Source organism: Coturnix japonica, chromosome 2, assembly GCF_001577835.2.
Source record: "Coturnix japonica isolate 7356 chromosome 2, Coturnix japonica 2.1, whole genome shotgun sequence".
NCBI classification, from domain to species: Eukaryota; Metazoa; Chordata; class Aves; order Galliformes; family Phasianidae; genus Coturnix; species Coturnix japonica.
Genome location: NC_029517.1, coordinates 17,219,897 through 17,245,996, shown reverse-complemented (window position 1 = coordinate 17,245,996; position 26,100 = coordinate 17,219,897). Strand labels below are relative to the sequence as shown.

The following is a 26,100-nucleotide window of genomic DNA, read 5'->3' as shown; positions in this document are numbered from 1 at the left end:
GCATATGTATTTATTAGTATGACTGTCTGTCATGGGTTACTTAGATTTACCTATGCCCGTGACAGGGGAAGCCACCCCGTAGGGCCCCCTGGGGCCCGGAAAGGAGGGGGAAAAGGGAAATGGGATAAAAACAGCGGCAATCTAAGGAGGAAAAACTTATTTTACTACATATGATATCAAAATACAAGATAACACAATATAATATAATTGAGGCTAACAAATTGAACGAAACAGAGAGAGAGAGTCCCTGAAAACCGAGAGGCCTACTGTGAACTCTAGGCGACACGGCTGGAACGCTTCCCACTCCCCGAGAAGTTTGAGAGAAGAAGGACACTCCAGCCTGGGAACAGGATTATATAGCGTCCTGGTCCCGTGACTTATCACTATCCATGATGTTCTCTGGGATATGTAGTCTTCTTCTGTGGACTGCACATTCAATAGAAGTATCCATGCTTTACATTATGTTATGATGTGGAATACTGATAGCAAAATTACAAACCATGACACTGTGTTGTTAGGGTCGTGAATAAAGCAGCTTATGCTTTTGTGTTTTTAGGAGTTTCCTGATCCAAATTTTGATGGTAAAAACAACTGTAATTTTATGATGTTTTGAAGTCTTTTTTTTTTTTTTTCTCCCCTTCTATCCCCAAAATGCACTCTCACATTCTCATGTCCAGTTTTGAAAAAGAGATTTTTGTATATACAAACAATTTTGAACATAGCAATTTAAAATATCATAGTTTTATTTTCTTCCCAACAGTTGTCAAATTGCTTCAATTATCACACAAAATTACTACTTTAGCTATCAAATAGAAAATAGTAAAATTACATTCTGGAACAGATTTATCATGATCTCCTATAATTATAACTCAAATAGATGTTTCTTTCAAAGGTTTTATATTCTTATCCATGTATCTACAACTACCCTTAAGACATCCCTCTTGAATACTGGCAAAGCATATACAAAAAACTCCTTTATTAGGACTGATTTTGCCACAGGCACGAGAACAAAGACACTGAAGGCATGAAACTGAAATACTATGAAGGAGAATGAGGTATTTGTGTTGTCCTCCTGATGCTCCTTGCAATGCGAAAACTATATATCTTATCTGCAATACTAGCATGATTTTTTTTCTTTTTTTCTTTTTTTTTTTTTTTTTTTTTTTTTTTTTTTTTTTTTTTTTTTTTCCTTTTTATCTCTCCTGGAAAACTGCAGTTTTGTATACATACTACTTCTAAACTTCTTAAAAGAAATCCAAGATGAGTTTTTACAACCAGCATCATCCCAGCTAAACACAACTGCTTAGTTAATTATGTTCATGTAAGGATATAACCTTTAATATAAAAACATATAACTTTGTGCAAGGTCATAAAAATGAATTATAGTGGGGATGGAAGTTTAAAAACAAAAAGTTAATATTACTGTTATCACATTTTAAAAAATAAGAGTTTTGTTTCAAGAGACAGATTATTTGCAAAGGAAAAATCCTAAAATATTTATAAATAAATTTTAAAATGCTGAATTGATTGAAATATATCCAATAATTAGTGTTTAACAATGAACTCAACTCTCCCTTTGAGTTTATTTGCAACTCTCTGCAAGAGTTGAAATTTGGCAAAATCAGTTTTTATATGAGTCGTTGTAGGACTTTGCCTTTTCCATGCAAAATAATTTGCCAGCAAGCTCTTCACAGTTGATGCACTTGGCTGAAGAAATGGGAATATTCTTATGCAACATTAGAATAAATGGACTAAACGACAGAGTAATAGCATCAGTTGGACAGGTTGTATTACTGAGATATCAGTATTGTGAATATCATGACTTTGAGATGTAGTAGACAATAATGTGTATGTATACCAACATAAATTGCTTTCTCCAAATCATTAGGATTTTTTTTGTTCTAAGATATTCTGACTTCAATTTAAAAGTTCATCTTAACTAGAAGATTGCTTTTACACTGAAATAATGTTGAGAAGTGGACGTTTTTTGTATTACAATTCTGCTTAAAATCATGACTTTCTTCCTCCAACCATGGTTAAATATACAACAGTTTACATCTAGCATCTGACATCTCAAGCTTCAAGAATTCAAAAATTCTTAAATGTTTGGTGGTATGTTCAGAATCTTTTGGTTCTAAAATGAAGTCTTTTGTTGCAAGGATTATGGAAATGTTGTCATTTGAAATTCTCAGTTTGAAGTGATTTTATGATGGCATCATGTAGGAAAGAACATAAATATTTCTCTTAATGATATATCACTTTTGATATTTCCTGGCGGTGCTTTTTGTGGGAATGAACTCACCAAGGTTGCAGTGATCAGCTAACACAACTACCAGTCCACTGCTCTGTAAAAATCATCCATTTTTAAGGAATGTGTTTATTTTTTAAATAGTATTACTCAAGACAGCAGCCTGAAATACTAAATAGCTCGCATCTATAGCCTGAACAATTGAGGAAACCAGAGGCAGAGAAATTTCCAGTTTAACAAGCATATGTTTCCATTGAGAAACAGCCTGAAAAATAATAAGTTAAGAAGCTTAGTGATTGCTTTCCTTTGTCTCTTAGTGCTACAGACTTCCAACTTTGAGCTTGGCATGTGCGAGTGGAATTCAAATCAGCCAGTTGTGCCTGCTTGGTGGGCACAACTGCAATCTGGGCACAAGATTACCTCCTGTTCCTCTGTGAAAGACCACAGCAATGACACTAAAGGTGAGAACCTTAAGTTAATGTGTAGTTTCTAGCTGTCATGGACAATTTGGTGCTTTTTGGGAAAAAGCGGTAACCCAGTGTGGAAATAGAGCATAAGCATGACAAGTAATTATGTACCTCAACTATTTAGTAAGGATGCTGTGAACATGTGTGCTAGTAAGTTTTAGGAGATTTTAGTTCAAGAATTTCAGTATAAACTAATAATAGGTTTACTCTATACTTAATTCTTAGTATGCGATCTGTACAGCAGGTCTTCGGTGAATTTAAATTCACTGAAGTTCTGGCATGGTGCTTTTGTTTTGTGTGTTTTGTGTGTTTCTGTTTTTTTGTTGTTGTTGTTGTTGTTTGTTTGTTTTGTTTTGAGGCTCGAGTGCTTTCCTAGTGTAGTACCACTCTAAGCATGTGATCAGGAAGTTAATGTTAAAACTTTACAAGTGAACAATAGAGAAAAAAATCATTTTGAATTATGATTTTAAAGACAAAACAGAAGTAATATTGTTGAAATTTTTGGAAATAAGGAAACTTGCTTTTGAAGCTTGTTTTTAGAGTGCTTATCTACAGATTTATGTAAAAAGTCTTTTGAAAGGTTAATGGATACAGATGTGTGTGTTGTAACATGAAATGGAATTGCCATACCAGCCAAACGTTTCATTTTTCAACAGAATCTGTCTTTAGAGGGCCAAAGTAACATTTGTTTGTGATGGTGTAATTTGTATGTGGTTTTGAGGAACTAATAGCGCATAATACTGTTTGATCTCTGTGCCCACAGAAGTGTGCTCTACCTCACTGATAGCAGCAGAAAGAATGATTAGGTATTGTTTAGGTCTGAGAAACATTTTTAAAGTAATTTTCAGCATTTATTTCAATGCACTCTTGTAACTGTAAGCCAAGTTACAGTAAAATATTAATCAAAAAATGTATAAGTTAATTATTAAATTAAAATGAATTTCTGAAAGATAACATTTCTATACAACAGAGAACATGCTGATTAGTAAAACATTTTATTTTGAGAAGAAAAAAATCAGTCATAGTATCTTTCAAATTTCCATAGGGACATCTAACAAGAAGTAATTGGTATTGTTATGAGATAGTAATTGGTATTGTTATGAGATAGTAATTGGTATGGGTGTCTCTTTTATGGCAATATTTTGTTAACAGAAATGACACCAAAATTATGTAAGTAGCTTTTTCAGGACTAAGGTACAAACGACCTCTGTTGAAGCAGAACGCATTTTGAAGTGTCTATTGTATAGGTCCTTGAGTGTATTGTATAAATATTGTACAGAGAAGGCTGAACACATAACACAGAGAATAGGTTGGAGAAGTTCTCTGTCCTTTGATATCTATCGTAAAGGAAAAAAATAAAATGGGAGAACAAATAAGTGTCAACACAGTTAACTCTTCATTAACTTTGGAATGTATTGAAAAATCTGAACTATGACAGCGTATCTCTCAATATAGTAATCATTTGAACTCATGCAGATTTTTAGATGCACAAAAAAAGGTGAGATATTAAATAAAATCCTAAAAACTAGACAAATGGTATGCAAACAGCAAAAATATCATGCTTGATGGCTCAAACTTGCAATGCAAATAGAACTTGACTAAGCTTTTGTTTCTGATTTTCATCAAAGATTTGAATCTTCTTCAGCCAGAGTGGTCGAGTGGGAAATTTACAAGGAAGTCATTCAGAGAGAGCTGCCCTGCAATGGAAGAGAACTTGCTAGAGAGGAAGAGCTCCCGTTATTTGACTAATTTATATCTGAAGGCTCGCTTGTTACTCTAGAAATTAACAGCATAGATTACAAGTCAGATAAATCTAGCCAAACAGCTAGAAGCTCTTTGATGCATTTATTGGTCTCTTCAAATAGAATAGGTTATATTTGTAATATTTTCTTTCTATCGTGTTTAACTGTTGTGGCTGCAAATTATGAGCTACAGCAGTAGTAAGGTATTATCCAATGAGATTGCAAGCCTGTATTTTGGTCTGAAAGGCTGCATAACATGAAGAGTAAGCTGACAACAAAAGGAAAATAATGAGGCCTCTTATAAAAAGTTTTTCCTTGTGAAATGACAGTTTCTCCCTTCAGCCTGAAATAACTTTGGTAACATCTGCATCTGAGATAACTTGCATTCAGACACATGAATATAGAAACTTCAAATTCAAGACCTTTAATCAGTGTTTATTATAACAGCTGCTTTAGAAGATAGCAAAATATTCAGTGACTCGTGAGAGAGGAGGAAAAAGATCTGCTATATTTGATAAAGCATTTAGCCCTTTTATTTCTGACAGATAAAAGACGTTGTTGAAGGGATGGGGTACTCTTTTAGATCTCTGTAGGAATGCTTTTATAAAGGGCGATAGGTCAAGAAGAGCACAAATTGCTTTCCTGCTTCAGAGGGAAAGACAATAAGCTCTCAGCACTTCGTTGCAGAAATTCTGGCTGAGAACTAAAGACCTTAATTACGTATGGTGAAGATGCTATTGCCTCCTATAGCAGTGAGGAAGAAGAACACTTTTCCCCTTATTTTGAAAATTGCACAGAAGTATTACTGTAAAAGATGATTCCTGGGAAATGCAACAGAAAGGAAGAAAACCGTGTTTCCAAATACATTTGAGAGTAGGTATCAAAGTGCGGCTGCTTACAGCTTTTAGTGCACAAAGTGACAAGTTTAAGATACTGTCAACTGATGCCATTCTTGGTTTCTGGGGAAAACGCAGATATGTATCTATCTTTTTAATAGGTAATGCTTAGGTAACATCCAAGTCACATCATCAGCATGACAATCAGATTACGCTGTAAGAGGAATGGGGCAATGGTTTAGCTGCAGTAAAGCAATCCTTATTTTCAAAGGCTGAGAAGGACAAGATCTGTTTTTGTGAAAAAGCATTTTCTTGTTGTTTTTTGTTTGTTTGATTTTTAGGCCATTTGGTGTGTCTAGAAGCTAATGACAGTGCGTTATACAGAAGTGCTTATCTAAACAGCTCCATGTGTCATTGCTCCAGCAAAAGCTGCCATTTTCAATTTCAGTACTCCATGGCAGATAGCAGTGTTATCAAGGCAGTGCTGTATACTAATCAGGTAAGAAGCATGCATTCACTTACAAATGTTCAAGATACAACAGCCCAGCTTTTTTCAGCCAAACTGCAAGGAAACACATGATAGTTAGTTTTTGTGAACAGTCACTTTGTATTGTTCCACTGTTGAATGCAGCTGCAAAAACTGGATATTTGTTTGTTATAAGTTAGTGTGGTGCTGAATTTCTGCAATAAGACTTCAAGGGGAGGCTCTAACCATTACAGACTTAGATGATTTGGAAATTTGAGGGAAAAATCCATAGCAGCAGAATTTCTAGTGTCCCTTCTGCACTGGAAATGGGAAAAACAGTCAGGAGTGCTTAAATTTTGCTTGCTCTCTACAAAGGCACAGGATGAAGTTACTGACTTAGTATGTCTAGAGAGCTCTTGCTTAGCCACTTGATTCATTTTTCTGACAGCTGTAGTGCAGTAATTTTCTTCTTCCATTAGTAGAACATTGTAACAAACATCTTATTTTGCTTCCATTACACCTTCAAGCATTTATGAAAGACTCCAGGATCTGGTGTTTTTTTGTTGTTTTGTTATTTTTTCCCCAGTCTATAAAGAGAGAATAATTATGTTTTTTCTGTGACCTGCTACCATATTAGGGAACTATAATGTATCCTGGTCAGAATACACTGAGATTTGCACCATAAGGCTTGCCAATAAATTCCCAGATACGAAGACTATTGAGACTATTGCAACACTGAGAGACATTAAGAATGCTGATTTCTGTTTTTTATGATCCAATTTAAAAGTTTCCTTTCCTGAAAAAAAAAAAAAAAAAAAAAAAAAAAGGAAAATATGTAAGCCAAAAAGGAACCATGAGAGAACTGATATTTGAATTCAGACTTGCCTGGAAGACTTAAATGAGTGGGAGCAGTAGCTTTTGTTCATTTTGCTGCTTAATTGTTTATGAAAAAAACACTGACTTTTCAAAAGGAGCCAAATATTGAGAAGCAGAAATGAGAATGCAATCCTGATTCTGATTACAGAAAACAACAGGGTCTTTTCTGGAGCCTGTCATTCAGAATAACCTCTCAGTTGCATGATCCAGTAGCATGCAGTTTTCTCACTTTTGCTATATTTAGTGGTTGGAACCTCTGATCTTGGAATAACTCTTCCTATGGATCTAAACAGAAAAGCCTGACACAGCAACTGGATTGTATTCAATGTACACCTCTCAGTACAGTTCTGCACTGCAGATGTTACCAATATACTCCAAGCCTTCTTCGCCCCTTTTAACAGAGAGGCCAGAGATAAGTAAGAATATTTTCTAAAATGGACAGTATGACATTAGGTGGATGATAAGGAACTGAAATTGTTCTCGGATATGGAGTATAGAGAAAATTGTCTATTTTGGTTTGTTTTAGTTTGGTAATCACAGTTTGCTGTGCCCTATAATGCCCTATAAGATTTTTAATTATATGCTTTAATGAAGTCAAAACATTTCCACTTTTTTCAATGTTGTTTATAATGTTAGGAAAAAAACAGATTACACTGGCTGAATGTGACTTGCTCATCATCAAAAACAACCAATGTAGGTCTCTCATTTTTAATTCTCTAGCTACTTAAAAGCCTATTGTTAGCAACTTGTGTCTTAAGAGTGGTCAACTATCAGCCAGTTGTGCTGTAATTTTATAGTCTGTATTTTTCTCTTACCTATAGCAGAGAACTGGGAGAACAAAGGATCTGTAGTTCCTTCACAAATTTTCAATTATTTGTTTGTAGTAAGATGTATCATTCACTATGTATCCTTTGTATCCTTTATTTAGTACTTCTTTCCTTCCCAGTTTCAGTGCTTCAGGCTTATGTATATATTATATTCTATCTCAGCCCATGATTGTATTCACATTTGGCAGTATTAATGATCTTCATCATTTGATAAGTTGAAAACTTATTTGCTTTCCATTTTCAAATAAGATATTGCTGACTTCAGCCTATTGTATTCTCCTTTTTACTTGCTGATGTTTCCAATTAAGTAATAAGCTTATATATCTGTCTTTTAACTTCTTAATCTTTATGTCTTTCATGGCTCACAAAATAGATGGATATATATTAAAAGTAAAAGAAAATAAATCTCAACTTATGTTTATATGTGCAGGCATGTTTTTACTCTAACACATTAAATTTTCAGCAGGTGTTCAGCAATCCTGGCAAAACCCATGCCAATACACTTCTCTGCAGAAGTAAAAGACTGTGAAGTAAAAGACAGTACATTAATCATTTTGAAGGAACAAATAAGAATTTGCTCTGAATTACTCTGAGATGAAAAAAGCTGGGACAAAATGATGAGTGCAATTGCACAGCAGTATGTGAACATATCTGTAGAGAGATGTCAAAAATAAAAAATGCTGTAGTTTAGAAAATGAGTTGATAAGAAAAAGTCATGATAATCTTTTTCATTCCTCAAATCTGAGTAGCAATATTTTAGGAAAAATAAAATGTAAAAAGAAACAAATCTCATAATTCTTGTTCATTTTAGTCATACAAATTTTTTATTTTTTTTTTTGCAGACAGTGTTATATCATATTAAGGGGAATAGACAGAAGGTATTTTGAGCAACTTCCCTGTAACACCAAAATAAATCTCAGGAGAAAGTACAATAAAACTGATAGACTGAACCTTCTAGAAGACAGGAAGAGAAGCAAGGAATGTACTAGAGAGTCTAACCCATTTGTACTGAAGTAATGAAAGAAACACTACAGAGAAACACTGTGAAGATGGGAAATATTGCTTGCTGTTGGGTTACTGGAATTGTATAAAATCAGGGAGTAATGTAATGTCTGATACAGGTTACAATAACTCGGAAAGTTGCTACCCCTGAAATGATTTGCTGATGCAAGCAGAAAAGTCAATAGTTTACTTCCACAAGCTATCTTTATTCAAATAAACTGGGAAGAAAGGCAGCTGTGAGAATGGGTACCTAAGTGATTAATCACATGTGAACAAAATTTTACTTAGAAGACAAACACAAGCTTCTTTCAAACACAAGTGTACCTTGTAGAAACCCTCTGCATTTACTCTTATGTATGTGTGTAGGGATATATACGTACCCAGATATTGTCACTTATATGTTCTTAAAAGAAAATATTTAAACCATATTTAAAACCAGACTATACTTTTAATCTGTCATGAAGTATGGTTTCTAGTGCAGCATCCTTATATGGATGTTGCAGATTTTTTTCTGGAAGCTGAATTATTTAGCAAAAAGAAGCATGATTTCCACAGATTGAAATGTCCTTGATGTTGAAAGTCTCTACGTAAGTATCTAAGAGTACATAAAAAGTGAACTAGCTGAAAAATATCCTAATGCGAAATCTCACAACTGACTGTTATGTGGCTTGTATGTCATGTGGCTTGTCCAATTTTTTTCTCGTATATCATTTTATGTTTGAAATTAGGGCATTGACTTAACCCTGTCTTGCAGTTTTCCAAAACTAATTTTTGAACACTTATTCAGTGGAGATTTGGTCTTTCAACTTTGTTAACATGTCAAAATAGTGGAAGCCTTGGTAGGAAAAGAGAAAAAGTACATGTATATTGCAAGGCAGAAAAAAGATAACTCTCCTTATCTATGGAATTGATGAAATTGATGAAATTTAACTTCATAACATTGTATTCTACATTCCACAGGAGGAGCATGTCTTGTGGGAAACCAACACTACTACTAACAAAGAATGGGCCAAAGCGTGCATGCAGATACCAACAGGGCTAGAAAAAATAAAGGTATGAGTGAAAAAGGCAAGTGCCTTATTTTGAAAATTCTTTACCTTGTTGTCTAGGATATGCAGGAATTTGTTATGTTTATATGTATCCTGAAGGGCTCTGTTCTTCATTAGTTCAGTTGAGTATAGCTCTGATCACAGATCAACAAAAACAGAGTACAGCATGAAACTACTGGCCTTAGTAACATACAAGAAAATGCATATGTATCTCAGCATACTTTAGCAGAGCAGATGAATCCATCTTAGTTATTATCAGCTTGTTTAAATACAAATGCAATTTAGTGGAATGATGGGAATGATTGTGTGATTTCAGTGGAATGGCATGAATGAATAATTGTGAGAGAGTATCTTCTCCTTGATTTTTTCCCTTTAATTTAGAGAACGCAATTAAAGGCTTCTATTTGAAGTAATTTTATATCAACATTATTATTATTATTTTTCATAATAACATAATAACTTTTATAATTAACTGTTTCAACAATCTGCTGTAAAGGTGATCTCTGAAAAGACAAAGACCAAACCTACTGTGAACACTTGACATTTTTACGTGTATCTAATGAATGCATTTTAGCAAGGTGCTGTATTACAAATTCTTGTTGTCACCTGCATCTCCTTTTCCTATAAGGAAAAGTACATATAAAGAACCAGTTATGTACGAGATTATCTCTAGCATCCAAAAATAAACAAAATTCTGAAGAGGTTTTATGCAGCCAAAACTTTTCTGTAATAAAGAAACATTGTGATCGCACGTGCTTAGGGAAATAGAGTTACTGTAATTGTGTAACTATGTAACATTTTCAGCATTGTCCTTTTCTTTTTTCCACTTGAACTACTAGAGAACTGATAGTGATAGAAGCTTTTGTAATTTTGGATATTGATTTAATGGAAGATGCTTCTTCAGACTTCAAGCTAATTCTGAGGGCATGGAAAGTTAGAGAAAGTTATCTGATTACTTCTCAAAGTGTGTTTATTCTAGTTTACCTCTGTTGTGTATGAAATCCTTACCCCTTGTCTCACCTTCTGCATTCTGCCTCCTGTGCATGACTATTTATGAAGCTTTTATTCTAACCATGTCCCCACCTGTCAAAACCCACACTCTGGGAACTTGATTGGCATAAGAAAATCTTTGAAACCCAGTACTGGCACACATCATGGCTGAGAGCAAGAAATATTCTCCTAAGAATTACACTGCTCTTTATCAGCATGTGTAAAAGTGCAAGAGAAGTCTGTTGGAGAGAGAAATAATCCCTGAATCCTTATGTCAATAGTGGTAAAATAATAACATAGACTTAAGGATTGGCATAGCCCATGCAAGTAAAAAGTCAATGTGATCCCTACTGTTGTTTTGAGTCAAGCAAATTTGCTGTCTCCCAGCCTGAAAGTGTTCAAGGGCTGCCACCAGGCAAAAGCCAATCCCACTATGTATGTGGGTACAGCTTTCGGATATCAATAGGCCAACTATGAGCTATGCTATGTCAGTCAGTGTCTGAGTAGGTCTCTAAACCATTTTTAATCTCTTGTGAGTGTAACGTAGTTTTTCTTCTTGGGAAACCAGAAAAATGAGGTTCTGAAGAGACTTCAGAAGACAAGTTCTTTAGGATGTTAAATGTCAAATCACTCTTCTGAAGCCCAGAGGCATGGCAGCTTTTTAGCTTAATGGTTGGAATACTTGGGGTTTTTCTTTAAAACGGGATTTTGCTTCACTTCCCCTTTAGAATCTGTCGAATCATTTTAACTGAATACTTTCAGAAAAAATCAACCCGAAGTAATCATTGCAGCATTTCAACTTCTGGTTGGTGTCAGAAATGATTCTTTTTGCACCTTTGTCTCAAAGCTTGCTGAGGAACACAGATGGACAAGTCCAGGCAAGTCCTGGTCAAAGCTGGAGAAATCTTTCTTTTCTGTATTGGCATCAGACCATTGTAACCGCATGCAATGGGATGCTGTTGGATCTTGGTGGTGACTATCCCTGCTTTACACAATTCTTGCTTCTTTCCTCAATCCCGTTTTCCCTTCCCCATCACCCTAATTCGTAATAGCTGCTGGCCTCCTCTTCCCCAGCTTCCTGATTGTTTAGGATTTGTGATAAACTGGTTGGACCAGCAAGACAGTTGGAAATTTGGCTTCTTTCTTTAATGGGAGGCATCCATTGATTTTTGCAAATAAGACATTACTGTTTCACAGTAAAGAGAAAAAAAGTTTCTCCCTGTCTGTTAATGCAAATATTTTAACTTTAACAATATGCAGCTGAAACTTAAGGGAACATTCCAGAGCAAGACAGGCTTCATCTGTTTAAATAACATCCAGTTTTTGGACACCACATGCTCAGAGCTATCAGCTTTCAACTCCTTAGAAGAATTCATGTGCACTAATGGGAAATCTACTGAGCATGGATCGTCCTGTGTCTTTCACCCAGACTGCTCTGACAACAGTGATGAGGATCCAGCAGCTTGCTGTAAGTGAATTTCTGAAGGATACAGTGCTGAAGAGAGAAGTAGAACCTAAATAGGTCCTATCCAGGGAATGACAAGAGAAAATAAGGAAACTAACCTCTATTACTTATATGTGTTCATTTTCTCCTAGTATATTTCCTGTTATACAAATTTATGACTATGTTCATAGTGTATTGTTTGTTTTTTGTTTTTTTCTACTTTCTATTTCTTCGTCAGATCCCAGCAATATGTTTTGGGTTTAGAAAAGTGATTAGGACCACAGAATTTTGCACGCTTTTGTCTAAATGTATCCCTTGCCTTCAGTGTTTACAATCCATAATTCTTCAATTTGAGAGGAACTGAAATCTGCCACAGAACCTCATTTAAAACATTTCTCTAACCTAGGATGTCAGAGTTTTTGGGAGAAAATACATTGGATGATATGAGCTATATTTCATGAGATTTATCTAAACCATATTTTCAATTGAAGGGAATGTTGCTTAGATGTAGTTTTCACTATACAGTCAAAAGAAAAGAACAGAAATTTATGGAAAATGTTTATGTGAAATGATTTAGACCCACATTTAAAAGTATTCTTAGATACTTCAGCTTTTAAAATTATCATTGTGCTAAGTACAGTTTTGTTCATGACAAGCACATAACAACCTATTTCTATGGACTGCAACAGCGTGTGTTGCAGATGAAAACTGTATACATACTTCAGAAATTAGTAATGATATAGATTATTGTTGGGAGCTGCAGATAAAAATGTTGTGGGTCACTCAAAGTAGCAAGATGGAGGACACTGTTAATGTTTTATTTTCAAATTCACTGAGAAGGTTCAGAAACGATTTTTGACTTAGTTCTCTCTATTTCAGTTTTAACCTTTTGTTCCTTTCAAACACTTCAATAGCCATGCAGTAACTATCTGTGAAACAAGTTATATGTGTGAATGTTGAAATACCATTTTAAATAGGAAGGTTTATGCTATTCTATGCCCACAGTCTATTATGCTTTTTAATTTTAAACCCTTGTGGCTTGGGCAGTGAGCTTTGGCACTGCATAATTGAAAAACAGTAGTCAGTCTTATAGTGTGCAATAAAGAAGACAGTGGGATTCACCAGGTAATATTGCTTTCATCATACTTGGGTAAAAAAAAAACTGATGAGTGCACAGAAGAAAGTAAAGATTAGGGAGTCAGTGCTGTCCTCTGTGGCACATTTGGAATTAAGCTGTTGGCCCAGGAATTGCGCAGTCCTCTTCCATAACTGTGCCTAGCATTCTGCAGTTTCTGTTTCAAATTAAAGAAAATAAGTTTGTTTCTCAGTTTAACCTGAAATATTGAGATTATATGCTTCACTTTGTGTTTAAGCACTTTCAGATTAAACCTCTATCATCTTGTTTGATTAGTGCACAAAAGTATGGTCATCTGCTTAAAAATCAAACATGGGAAAAAAGTGATTTTTCTAAAATATGAGTGACTATAGCAGATGTTTGATTCTTTGATTTAATAACTGAGAAGAAAGAAGTCAAAAAGCCTTTAAAATAAAAGTGACTCTTTTTAAGGTTGTCTATTTTAACATCTAATATTTTCTTGAATACTTTATTTGTACACCCCTTTTCAGAGAAGAGAACTCTAAAGGTGAAACTTGTTTCTTCAGCAGTTTGATCAGCTTAGAAAATTTGACTTTCTGGCACTTTCTGCACTCTTAAACAAAAGAGACCTAAAGCAAAAACTGTCCTGTATTTTTCTTTTGTTCATTTCCTCACATTGTGTACATTTTCCACATCATCTTGAAATTGTCCTCTGTGATATTTTGAGTGAACTATATCTATTCACATTAAATCCAATACAAATTCCCATCTGGTACAATAGGGCATGTTTTAGCCTCTATTCTTTTAGATTCTAGCACTATCCTTGAACATATCTTCAGTAGTTTCCTTTGATGAAGTGCTCTCAGGATGCAGAGCTGTCAGAACTCCATACTGAATAAAAACAAAGGCAGACAGCTATTTCTTAGCAATGTGAAGGGTTCTTCACTTTGAGGATTTTCTTTATTTCACTGTAATAGGGAAGGAAAAACAATATTTCTTTTTGCTCAAGTTAACTTGACATAAGTGGACGTGAAAATATAGTTTATTTTAAGAACATATATACACTTTTATGTTTTACAGTACTTGGTAATTTATGCCTATTTATATAAGTATGATTGAAAGCTTGAAAAATCAGAATTCTCATGGGAAGCAGTTTTGTGTAATTTTGTGCTATGTAACAGTATTTGAAATCAATGAGTTTAATGAGTGAAAAAAAAATATGAAATCAATTTTTCTAGTATTAAATTGAGATCACTTCTAGCTCTCTTATATTATAGTGAAAGATGAATGATCAATTCCTAGTTAATATAAATATAGAAAGTGAGAAAGAGTTCTTAGATCATTTGAAAGATTAAAAAGACCACTTTTATGCTGATGTCAGAATCCTCTCATGCTTATGCCTTTTCTTTATTTGTCATCCAATGTAACAAAGTTTTGCACTACATACCATTGCTGATATGAAGTATTGGAAGCAGTTTGCTTACTATAACATATTTTTAAATTTTTAAGATACATACTTAGTAAGCACTGCAAGCAAATGAATAATTAGGTATCCTAGAATTGTGCTTGGCAAGACGTTTTGGGAGCACTTCCTATTTTCTCTTTGAAACAGTAGTCTTTCTGGAAACTGACAACTCTTCAAAGTTTGTATAGATGCAAAGTGATTGTGGGGAGGGACATCCTCCATGTGTTTATGAAAGAAAATCACCTTCCTTTTAGCCTTAAAACAGCTGTTTGTAGTTTAACTCTTCTATTTTTAATTTCTACCAAGTATATTTGATTTTTTTTTTTTCCACCATGCACTCATAATGAAATTTACAGTAAAATTCATTTTTGAAAAAATATAATCATAAATCCATAACTGACAGCAGCCTATGCATAGATCTCACACTTACTAAGATATAGTTTATTCTTTTATAGGTAATTGCTTTTGCAGTTCTGAGTTTAAGAATGGAGGGACCTCCCTGATTTATTGCCTGTATTCTACGCCTTTTTTTCTCCAGCTAAAAAATCTACATTTCAGTGAAACATAACAGTGATTTCTTGATTAAAACTCCTTCTACATATGAGTACAAAATACTGTAGATCTGTCATTTAAATGTTGCATCCAATTCAACTTAATTATATCTTGTTCTTTGTACAGCAGCTAATTACAGTATATGTAATTTTGACACTGACTTCTGTGGTTGGAAGACGCTGAACACGACTGATACTAAGTGGAACATCATGAAAGAAGGGGCTTCCTTTGACAGCAGACTCCCTGACAGAGATCAAACAACTAAATCTGGACACGGTGAGAGATTATATACACATATATCTGAAACATTCTTAATGATGCCTATCTGATGAAACTGAATTTGAAATGTATGATACATAGAAAATGGTGACTGAATGCAACATTCAGTTTTTTGAGATCACGCCTTTTGAATAGACATAGCTAACTTTGTTCACACGTTTGATGATCACTTTTGATTCCAAAATTCACAAGGGTGTTTTCAAAAAAATATTATTTGGAAAAAAAACCACTGTAGTTTTTTTTTATATAGAGCAAGGGTAAATTAATTGATTTTTATTTTTTATTTTATCCTACAGGATAAACCCATATTTCTTCTTCTAGTCCTTAGTTTCTATAAAATGCACTCAGCTGGAAAAGTAGATTCCAACAGAGAGTTAGTTTATTTGTTGGCTTTGTTTTTGTTTGCTTGTTTTTTCAGAAATTGAAGTGTTATCAATGAACTGTTTAAAGCTGCCAAATATGCTTATTATTATCAAATAACAATTGCAAATGTGACTTTGCTTGCATTAAAATGTAACTATTATGGTGCTTCCAATGGAAATTGAACTGCTACAGAATCTATCCCTTTAAATTAATTTTTACAATGGTATATATTGTACTACATTCAGACCTACACACTTCTCTCACACCTTCATATTAAAGGAAAGTGAAACTTGAATTATTCTACCTTAAACATTCAAAGGTAAAGGGTAAACTCTATTGGTCTGTGATTACGTGCATGCATGTTATCTAATAAGTCTGACTGCATGTTCATATACTATTGGTTCCTGAGTGGTGAAGTGCAACAGATATTTGCTTTCTGAGTAGCAATTGGATATTCTATTTTATTGCCACACTCATAGAAGTTCAAATACTTCATTAGGGTGTTCTCTCCAAATGTTGCTGTTTCTCAGCTTCCCAGTGTTCACGGCTCCAGAAGAGCATTGATATGACTGCAGATTTCCCACATGGGTTATTCTAGGCACTGGTGAATGTATGTGTAATGAAAGTGACCTGAAGAAACTTCTATACCGCATAACAAGCATGTTAGCCCATATGAGCTATGGCTCTTAAGCTGCTTTGATACCTGAATCATTTCCTAGTAGGTTTGTGTCTTTATACAGAGTTACAGGCTGTAGGTTGAAGCCTGTATCCCAGACAGATCTTGAGGTTACCACACAGTATCTCTCAAACCCAATAATGATGCATTCCCTGTGTAAGTCAGTGCAAAGGTCATTCTGTTGTGGTCTTGTAACCATCTATTACTGTGCTTGCTTTAGCCACATCACAACTCTGTAATAAAGCTTTCAGAATTTGAGCAAGTTTTTGTCAGTGTTAAATCATAACCTTTCAGGTTTAAATAGTTATCTGTGACATCACAGAGTGTTCATCTTTATTCTCTCCTGGGGAGGGCAGCATGAAATTTTGATTAATGAATATATTAAGGAGAGTACTGTAGAGCCTCAGCTGCAAATTAAGAGAGGATCCTTTGATGTGCGTTTGCATTGCAATGAGGGGAGTTTCCCTCATGCTGTGGAGTGCAGCATGCCTGCTTGTACACGGAGCTGGAATGGTTACCTCTTTGTGCCAGTCTTGCTAAAGATCAGTGATTATTCACATGGGGCTGGACTTAACCCTCTGCTTCATTATGTATCCATGGGAAATAAATGGCTATGGAGTGTGACTGAGGCAGTACAATAGCTGATTTTCAAAGATGTAAGGCAATATGTGTGTAATATCAATGTACAAACAAGACAGCCTTTAGTGCTGTTTTGCATAGACTTTCGTGAAATAGTCTCAGTATTCAGTGTAGGCAGCACTGATGGCATTCAAAATATGCTGCTTTAGGGCCCCTTGAAGATGTTTATCCTTTCCTACCTTTGTTTGAAGCACATCTGCTGTAGTTCAAATCCAAAGGCAGTTTGTTTGCCAGGGTTCAGATTAGATCTTTAATTAAGCTTTCATCCCCACTAGCACAGACAACAATGTCAAGTCTGTAGACCCCATGAGAAAATACAGCTTATTCCATTGGCTCCCATGGTCTCCAACATTGTTAATGTGCTTAAAACTGTTTGGGTTGTGATGTGAGTGAGTACTGTTTCCTAAAGGAAATTAAATTTTATTCTAAATTCAGTTTGCAACATTATTAAATCAAATTAAAGTGTGTCCTTTAAGGTTAAGCTGTGGTCTGCATAGTTCAGTCTCCACGGTGCTCTTCTCCAGCAGTCCCTTTGCTCTCCTCAGACTGTGATAAGGCCTGCGGGAATTGTTGTGAACAAGGTAATGCATGCACTTGTAACATTTGGAGAACAGGGGTCTGAAGTGTTTTGCCTGAAGAGGGCAGACGAAGATGCCTTCATTTTGTCTGCACAGTAAAGTCACGGAAACTGCAAGTGAACGCCTCTTTGCAGAGCTTTATTTCCTAAATTTCAAGTGTTTCCAGACACCATGACAAGATAGGCTTAGAGTTAAATCCAGTTGGCAGCCAGTCATGAGTGGTGTCCCCCAGGACTCAGTACTGGAACCACTCCTATTTATCATTTTTATCAGTGGTCTTAATGAAGGAATTGAATGCATCCTTAATAAGTTCATGAATGACAGCAAGCTGGGAGGGAGTGTTGATCAGCTGGAGGGTAGTAAGGCAGTACAGAGGGACCTGTATAGACTGGATCGATGGGCCAGGGAAAACTGTATGAGTTTCAACCATCAGAACAACCCCAGGCAACCCTATAGGTATGGGGAGGTGTGGCTGGAAAGCTGCCTGATGGAAAAGGAATCTCAGTGTACTGATGGACAACTGGCTGAATATGAGCCAGCAGTGTGCCCAGGTAGCCAAGAAGGCCAACGGCATCCTGGCTTGTATCAGGAATGGTGTGGTGAGCAGGACTAGGGAAGCAGTGCCCTGTACTTGGCACTGGTGAGGCCTCAGATTGAGTACTGTGTTCAGTTTTGGGCACCTCAATACAGAAAAGACATCGACATGCTGGAACAGGTCCAAAGAAGGGCAACAAGGCTTGTGAAGTGCTTGGAGAATATGCCCCATGAGGAGCTACTAAGGGATCTGTGCCTTTTTAGTCTGGGGTAGATGCAGCTGAGGGGAGACCTTATTGCTCTCTTCCAATATCTGAAAGGTGATTGCAGAGAGAGCAGAGTTGGTCTCTTCTCACTGGTGACAGGATGAGGGGAAATGACCTCAAGTTGTGCCAGGGGAGGTTTAGGTTGGAAAACTTTACAGAAAGGGTTGTTAAGCACTGGAATAGGCTCCCCAGGGAGGTGGTTGAGTCACCACCTCTAAATGTGTTTAAAAACTACCTGGATGTGGTGTCCGGGGACATTATTAGTGGTGTTAGAGTTAGGGTACTATGGTTAGACTGAGGTTGGACCTGGTGATCATGAAGGTCTTTTCCAACCTGATCAATTCTGAGATTCTATGATTTTTAGCAATGACTGCGGGAATACCAAGCTTTTCTTCACCCTCTTTCCACACCTTTGGACTTTACTGCTGAGAAAAGAGACAGGATCACAGGAATATTCAGCATTTTTTTGTTGTTGTTTATACAGGTATTGGTTGTCACAGGCTGGTACAACTCTTTTCTTTTTATTCATAGGTGTAGAGCTGAAGAAAATGCTGTTCCATTTATTTAAACTTATGAGTAATTTTCATGTGCACCTCACAGTGCACATAGTTACCTCTCTGAGGCAATTATTTGCCATTGGAGCATGACATATTTCTTGTATTTCTTTGAATTTTGTTTACAGAAACATTCATCTACTTTAGTGGATCATCTCAGATGCACAAAGAGACAGCCATGTCTGATCTGGGGAGTCCCTTCCTTGTCAAGCTGTCCCCTGGTTATTCCTGCTGTCAGGTAACTTTTGGATAACCTGCTCCCAACTTTTCAAGCTATCCATCACCTGATGTGTTGAAATGCTGTTTTTCTTGCTGTTAGCATTGCCACAGAAAAACTATTACAGAAGAATGAGAAACAGACTAATTTTTTTTAGGAGCAAGGGACTTGTATCTGATTATTATTCTTTCTAAAGCTTCTATGAGTTGGCTCAGGATATTCTTTAGAGGTTTTTTATGCAGTGAATAACATAGCTGAACAACATTACTAGGGCTATATCAGCATGCAGTCAAATCAAGCCTGCCTTTCGAGCAAAAGCTGGCAAAGAATCCTCATGCTGTTATCTGTTAGTTCTGTTAGCTGGAAATATTCCCATGTCCATCTTTCCTTTACAGGAGATATGTGGTTTGAATTTTCTATATGGATTAAATGTGCTAGAGTGATTGGAGAGAACTGGCTATCGTGCTTCAGAGATATACTAAGTTTAATTAATTTAAGAGGGTGCTTATTAAGCTGAACTGTACAATCATTAATCATTTAACTTGTAGTTGAGTTTTGTTGTTTTTTTGTTGTTATTTGTCAAATATCTTATAGTTCTTGAGGGAAATGCAAAAAGAATTAGTGAGGATGGCACTTGACCTGAGAAAATAGAAAGCTAAATGGAAAAATGGGGATCAGAGTGTGTTGTTAAGGAAGAAAAAAAAAGAGCAAGCCTGAGAGTAAAAAAGGAAAACCACGTTTTCTGATTTTAATGTTGCCATACTCAAAAAATTATTTTAAATTTAAAATTGAGGAAATAAATATATAAATGCACTTATAACAACAACAAAAAAACTTTTACTTGCATTTTTATTTATTCTTTTTGCCCACCGAATGAAGAGAACAGATGCTGAATGATTTTATGTTTAGGTTTTTTTTCAAAGTCTTTTTTAGATTTTCATTATCTTTCAAACCATATGACACACTGGATTTGTGTTAAAATGTGTGATTACATAGTTTTGTATTTATTCTGCTACTCTGTGATGTCTCCTGATATAAAAGGTCAGTGAGGAGAAAAGAAAAAAAAAAATACTGAAAGCTTTTCAAACTCACCTTCTTGTGTTTGTGGTTAAAAAAGAGCCTTTAAAGAAATATAATAAACTACAGACTGGTTGCTAATTTTTCAAAATCAATGTCAAATAGAAACTGTAGTTTCATTTAGATTTTTTTTTTTTTTTTAATCAGAAAAGATTTTAAGAGAAGGCCCATCAAATAGCTGAATTTTATTCTAGCAGCACAAAGGCTTTGTAGTCTGAGTGATTTGAAACAAGTGTTGGCTTAAATAAATCTGTTTTATTTGATGCTGTAGCTGACTTAGACTATGCACGTCAGTGAGTTACCAGATCTCAGTTAAATAGTTGCATCTTGCAGCTGAGTGGAAGCATTGTAAACAGCTTAAGAATAGCTATCACAGTGCTCCTCCTTAATCTTCACATATCATATTGTTGTAAAGAATCACAAATAAAATAGATGCAGAATGAAATTGAGCACAATGCTGCTGCAGGGAACACTGAAGGCCTCTCAGAATCCCATCAGAGGCCTATCCCACTAGACTTGGAGTACCAACATCCTTTGTGCATACAGTGCATTCATCCAGGCAGTTTCACATCTCTTTTGTAGACTTCGATAGTGGGTAGATAAGTACTTTTCAAGTTCAGATAAATTCATCTTAGAATCCATTAAGGTTACCTGGTCAGAACTAGTTTGTAAGTCAATGAGTAGCCCCAGTTAAGACCTCTTGCAGTGTTTGGTATGTATTCCAAATAAACATAAATTCAGTAGGAATGCACATGCACTTCTTCAGCCTAGTCAGAAATTAAGGGTATTTTTAATTTGGAGTACGTGTATATTGCACATACTTAAGGATCCAAGATTCTGCAACAGTGAAAGTTCTCATCCTGCTATACATGTTTGAAAAAAGGGTGTTTCTAAAAACTGGAAGCTTGGCTTTCTGCCACATTTTCCCTGTAAGCTTTTATTTCTGGGAGACAGCAAGGAGTAACAGTTGCTCATTAGGATGTGTATTGATGTGTTATGCTCTCTGTATTTAGATGTGAGATGTTGTCCTATGTTGGGTGTCCCACTGAGAGGATAAAGGGATCTACATAAAGAGATCTATGTTTATTAATAGCTTTACAATTCTTTGGCTCCAATGGTTAAATTAAAAAATAATAATAATAAAAAAAAAAATGGAGTTGAGGGATTACATTATGCCTCACTGACTAATTGAAGCTTAGAAGTAAATTCTTTGCGCAGCTTCTTGTAGCAGGGTCTTTCTGTAGTTGTCAGCTAAGAAACATCTTCATTTAGCTTAAGGTTTTAGAATTGTAAAAGCAAGTTTCTAGTCCCAGCTCTCTGCTTAAGTTACTTTAATGGTCAGAGAAGTAATTCTAAAAAGGAGTGTGTAGACGTAGCATAGCAAGCAAGGGTAGTTTTTATTATTAATGATTTTATTTCTTCCATAAGAAAAACTCAGAAGATTTTTTTTAAAACATATTTGATAAACGTACTCTTTGTATTTACATTATTTAGGGTCTGCTTGTTCAAACAACTCATTTCAAAGTGTTTGAATAACTGTGGCAGAGTTTTTCTTTTCTCTTATCTTGCCTTGTCTTGTAGGGGCAAAATATCACTATGAATTATTTAAATTTGTTGAGAAATCATGAGATTATCCTTTACAATATATAATTCCCATGCTGGAGTGGTGAGGGGAGAAGGAAGTAGTATCAGACCATGAAACCCAAAAAATGATTTAGAAAGAAAGAAAGAAAGAAAGAAAGAAAGAAAGAAAGAAAGAAAGAAAGAAAGAAAGAAAGAAAGAAAGAAAGAAAGAAAGGAAGAGAACAGAAACCGAAAGGAAGATAAAGTGAAGGAAGAAAAGGAAAGGCAAAAGAAAGGAAGAAAGGAAGGAAGAAGGAAGGAAGACAAAAGACAAAGGAAGCGAGAAAGAAAGACAAGAAAAGAAGGAGGTAGGAAGGAGAAAAGAAAGGAAGAAAGAAAGGAAGGAAGAAAGAAAAAAAAGGAAGAAAGAAAGAAAAGTAAGAAAAGTCAGAAAGAAGGAAAGAAAGAAAGAAAGAAAGAGAAAGAAAGAAAGAAGAAAGAAAGAAAGAAAGAAAGAAAAAGAAAGAAAGAAAGAAAGAAGAAAGGAAAGAAAGAAGAAAGAGAAAGAGAAGAAGAAAGAAAGAAAGGAAGGAAGGAAGGAAGGAAGAAAGAAAGGAAGAAAGAAAGGAAGAAAGAAAGGAAGAAAGAAAGGAAGAAAGAAAGAAAGAAAGAAAGAAAGAAAGAAAAAGAAAGAAAGAAAGAAAGAAAGAAAGAAAGAAAGAAAGAAAGAAAGAAAGAAAGAAAGAAAGAAAGAAAGAAAGAAAAAGAAAGAAAGAAAGAAAGGAAGAAAGGAAGAAAGGAAGAAAGGAAGAAGAAAGGAAGGAAGAAAGGAAGAAAGAAAGAAAGAAAGAAAGAAAGGAAGGAAGAAAGGAAGAAAGGAAGAAAAGAAGAAAGGAAGAAGAAAAGAAAGAAAGAAAGGAAGAAAGAAAGGAAGAAAGAAAGAAAGGAAGAAAGAAAGGAAGGAAGAAAGGAAGGAGGAAGAAGAAGAAAGAAAGAAGAGAAAGAAAGAAAAGAAAGAAAGAAGGAAAGAAAGAAAGAAAGAAAGAAAAAAGAAAGAAAGAAGAAAGGAAAGAAAGAAGGAAAGAAAAGAAAGAAAAGAAAGAAAGAAAGAAAAAGAAAGGAGGAAAGAAAGAAAGAAAAAGGAAGAAAGAAAGGAAGAAAAGAAAGGAAAGGAAGGAAGGAAGGAAGGAAGGAAGGAAGGAAGGAAGGAAAGGAAGGAAGGAAGGAAGGAAGAAGGAAGGAAGGAAGGAAGGAAGGAAAGGAAGGAGGGGAGGAAGGAAGGAAGGAAGGAAGGAAGGAGGAAGGAAGGAAGGAAGGAAGGAAAGGAGGAAGGAAGGAAGGAAGGAAGGAAGGACGGAAGGAAAGGCAGGAAGGAAGGAAGGAAGGAAGGAAGGAAGGAAGGAAGGAAGGAAGGAAGGAAGGAAGGAAGAAAAAGAAAAAAATAATAAAGGTGTTGCAAAAAACAAAAAACATTATTTCCATCAGTAACTGCTAAACTACCTTGTAGTATATAAAACAAATCAGAAGAAACTATCCTTTAGTACATTCAAAAATGGGATATTTCAGGTACTTGCCCTTTTGATGGATTAAGTTTGGTGCCTGAAGTGAAAAGTAATGCATCCACAGGCATGATGACATTCAGATTATTAGCCAGTTATCTGTATGTAGGGTTCTCAAACTCACCAGTCCTACTCTTACATGCGTAAATTTATGTTTATATCCATACTCTGCCTGGATTTGGTCTTCTGAAAGTGAGTTATTTTGAGCAATCCTTATGATCAGACCTTCTTAAGAAAAAGGAGCAGCCTCTAGGCTGTTCCATGCCTAGAATTACAGCTCTTGCTGCATCTGTGGGGTGACCTATACTGGGTTAGAGACAACTCTGAAAGGAAGAGGCCCTTGGCATTGGGTGACCTGTGTCAGAGTAAGGACATCACTGGCCCATCAAGGCCCTGAGCTTAGGCAGGGACTCAGAAGCAATGAGCAGAGAAGGTATAAGATGTATCAAAAGGAAACTGCTACTGACATACCAAACCTCGTGCTCCATCTGTATTGTCACCAAAGAATCTAAGCCAGACTTTGTGTAACCTGAAAGGAAAACAAAGGAAATTAAAACCATGAAGAAGACATTTTAAATGCTAATATTCCCCATGGGAAGGGGTGGGAAGGTGTTTGCTCAAGTTTGTTTTCTCAATAACTTAATCAATGATATGAAGTTTTATTAAATTCATGATTAATTACACACACACAGAGTGCACTGTTTTGCCAGTTATTAGTCCCAAAAGGTCTTTGAAAATCATTATGTTGTGTCAACTGTCCTGCTCAAATAAAAGTCCGTAATTTTTTCTTGTGTATAACTGAAAACTAACACATTCATCTGTGCTTGTTTTGAGGCAGAAGACAGGTTACATTTGGCCATTAGCCTAACATGGTCTGCATTTCTTAACTCATTAATTTTTGATACATACAGGAGGTTTGAAAAAGAAAAAAAAATATTTATTATAGTAATGTGACAGTCCAAGGTGCTCTGCATAAGATCATATGAAGATGGGCAGAGAACTGTTCAGCAACGCCTTTTTTACCTTCACAACATTTCAAGTACTATCAAGGCTTTTGCAGAGAAGTAAAGTCTGCAAATGTAAGAAAGATTTGGTCTTTCACTACTTGAAGAAACTGGAGGAGCTCACATTAAAAAAGTAGTTCTTAAAAATCTTATGTTTTCACTGCAGTTCTCTGCTTAATTTTTGTCTGGTTCAGATTAAATAATTAAATCTGTTTTATTCTGTACTTCAGGGCAAGCATAGTGTAATATAGTGCATATATGTGTTTTGCTCCAAAAGTAATGCCTCCTATTTATTTCAGTGGAACATAAAACAGATACAAAGAGCAAAATACTGCTATTTGACATAGCAACTTCTCAGTTACCAAACACTATTTTTCAACATGGCTAACACCATTATTTGTGCATTTTTTTCCATGATGAACAGGAGCCTGTATGCAGTGTTCATAAAGATCAGCCCCAGTGGAGGTGACCCACTGTTTCACAGCTGCTTTGACAGCATAGTTGCTCGGTAAATTATACCACTACAGTATATTTTTCATTGGCCCAAACAGATGGAAGTCAGAAGGTGCCAAATCTGGACTATATGGTGGGTGTGGTAGGACAGTCCAGCTAAGACTGGCAATGTGCTTCATGATCTTCAAACTGGTATGGGGGCTGTTTTCTTGTTTCTAGAGAAAGGTGGTCTTCTCTGGTGTGACTCTGGAAACCTGAGCTTTCAGCTTAGTCAGCATCAAAATGTAGTGATTAGAGTTGATGGCTTGTCCGAGTGACACCTTATCTCAATAAATCAGTGATTTAGGAGACTGTCACCTTCAGCTTTGTATTGGTTCAGTACGTCCTGATAAATAGTGTTTGTTCCAGTGTGAGCATTCATGGGATCCAGCTGGCACAGGTTGCAATATTCCAGTGTTGCCACCAGCGTTTTGAACACTGAAACTGATATTCATCTCTGTACAGTTTCCTGGTCATAATCCACTCTTTCATGCAGATGAACTGATCAAGATGCTCTTCACAGTGTGATAGCTGTGCATGGACATCTGAAACGTGGCTTGTTTTTCATGTCACTGTTGCCAAAATGCACCACTCCCCTCTTCACTGTGCTCACATTCACTTTTTGGTCTCCATAAACATTCATCAGTAATCAATGAAAGTCAGTGGGTGTAAGAAGCCATGCTTTTTACATTACTGTCTCAAAGTTTGCTGAAATGGAGACACGCAGGAGATGGACAAGTCCAGGAGCTACGAAAGGGAGATAAGATACTGATCAATGGCCCTTGAGTGGTCTTTTTGTGTTGGCCTATCTCAAGGAAGATGGCCATCCCTGAGGACTAATGGCCCTTAAGTGGTCTTTCCTGTTGGCCCATCTCAAGGACGATTGACAGCTCTGAGGAAGTCACAAGACTTCTGACCCGAGCCGTCCCGAAATGTCTCGAAGGCTGGAAAGAAGGATAAAAAGGGCACGGACAAACCCCGAATTTTGGAGAGGTTTTCTGACACCAGATGCCTCTCTACGCGAGCGCCTGCATGCTGAAGAAGATGGCTGCATGCTGAAGAACCTTTGTGGGCATCTAGGTATCTGACCTCAGATCCCTCCACCGTTGTCCTACTGCTGCCTATTCTCTCTTCTGGATTGCTGCTCGAGACTCTGCTCGAGGGACCTCCTGCCCGAGATTCTGCTTTCTAGAGACCACGGTACTCTGACCATCTTTTCTGCGATTCACGCGATTCTTG

General features: G+C 36.0%; 1 protein-coding gene across 2 annotated transcripts in view; it reads left to right on the top strand.

Annotated features, from left to right (window-relative positions):
* MALRD1 (MAM and LDL receptor class A domain containing 1) overlaps window positions 1–26,100 on the top strand; it is a 204,643-nt gene that overhangs the window by 11,431 nt on the left and 167,112 nt on the right. Inside the window, exons 6-11 of one of the 2 annotated variants that reach the window (XM_015853499.2) lie at window positions 2,566–2,709; window positions 5,635–5,792; window positions 9,425–9,517; window positions 11,764–11,971; window positions 15,187–15,336; window positions 19,078–19,187. In XM_015853499.2, the coding sequence (XP_015708985.1) occupies window positions 2,566–2,709; window positions 5,635–5,792; window positions 9,425–9,517; window positions 11,764–11,971; window positions 15,187–15,336; window positions 19,078–19,187 (863 nt within the window). The remainder of the gene's footprint in view (window positions 1–2,565; window positions 2,710–5,634; window positions 5,793–9,424; window positions 9,518–11,763; window positions 11,972–15,186; window positions 15,337–19,077; window positions 19,188–26,100) is intronic. The other variant, XM_015853500.2, reaches the window with a different exon arrangement.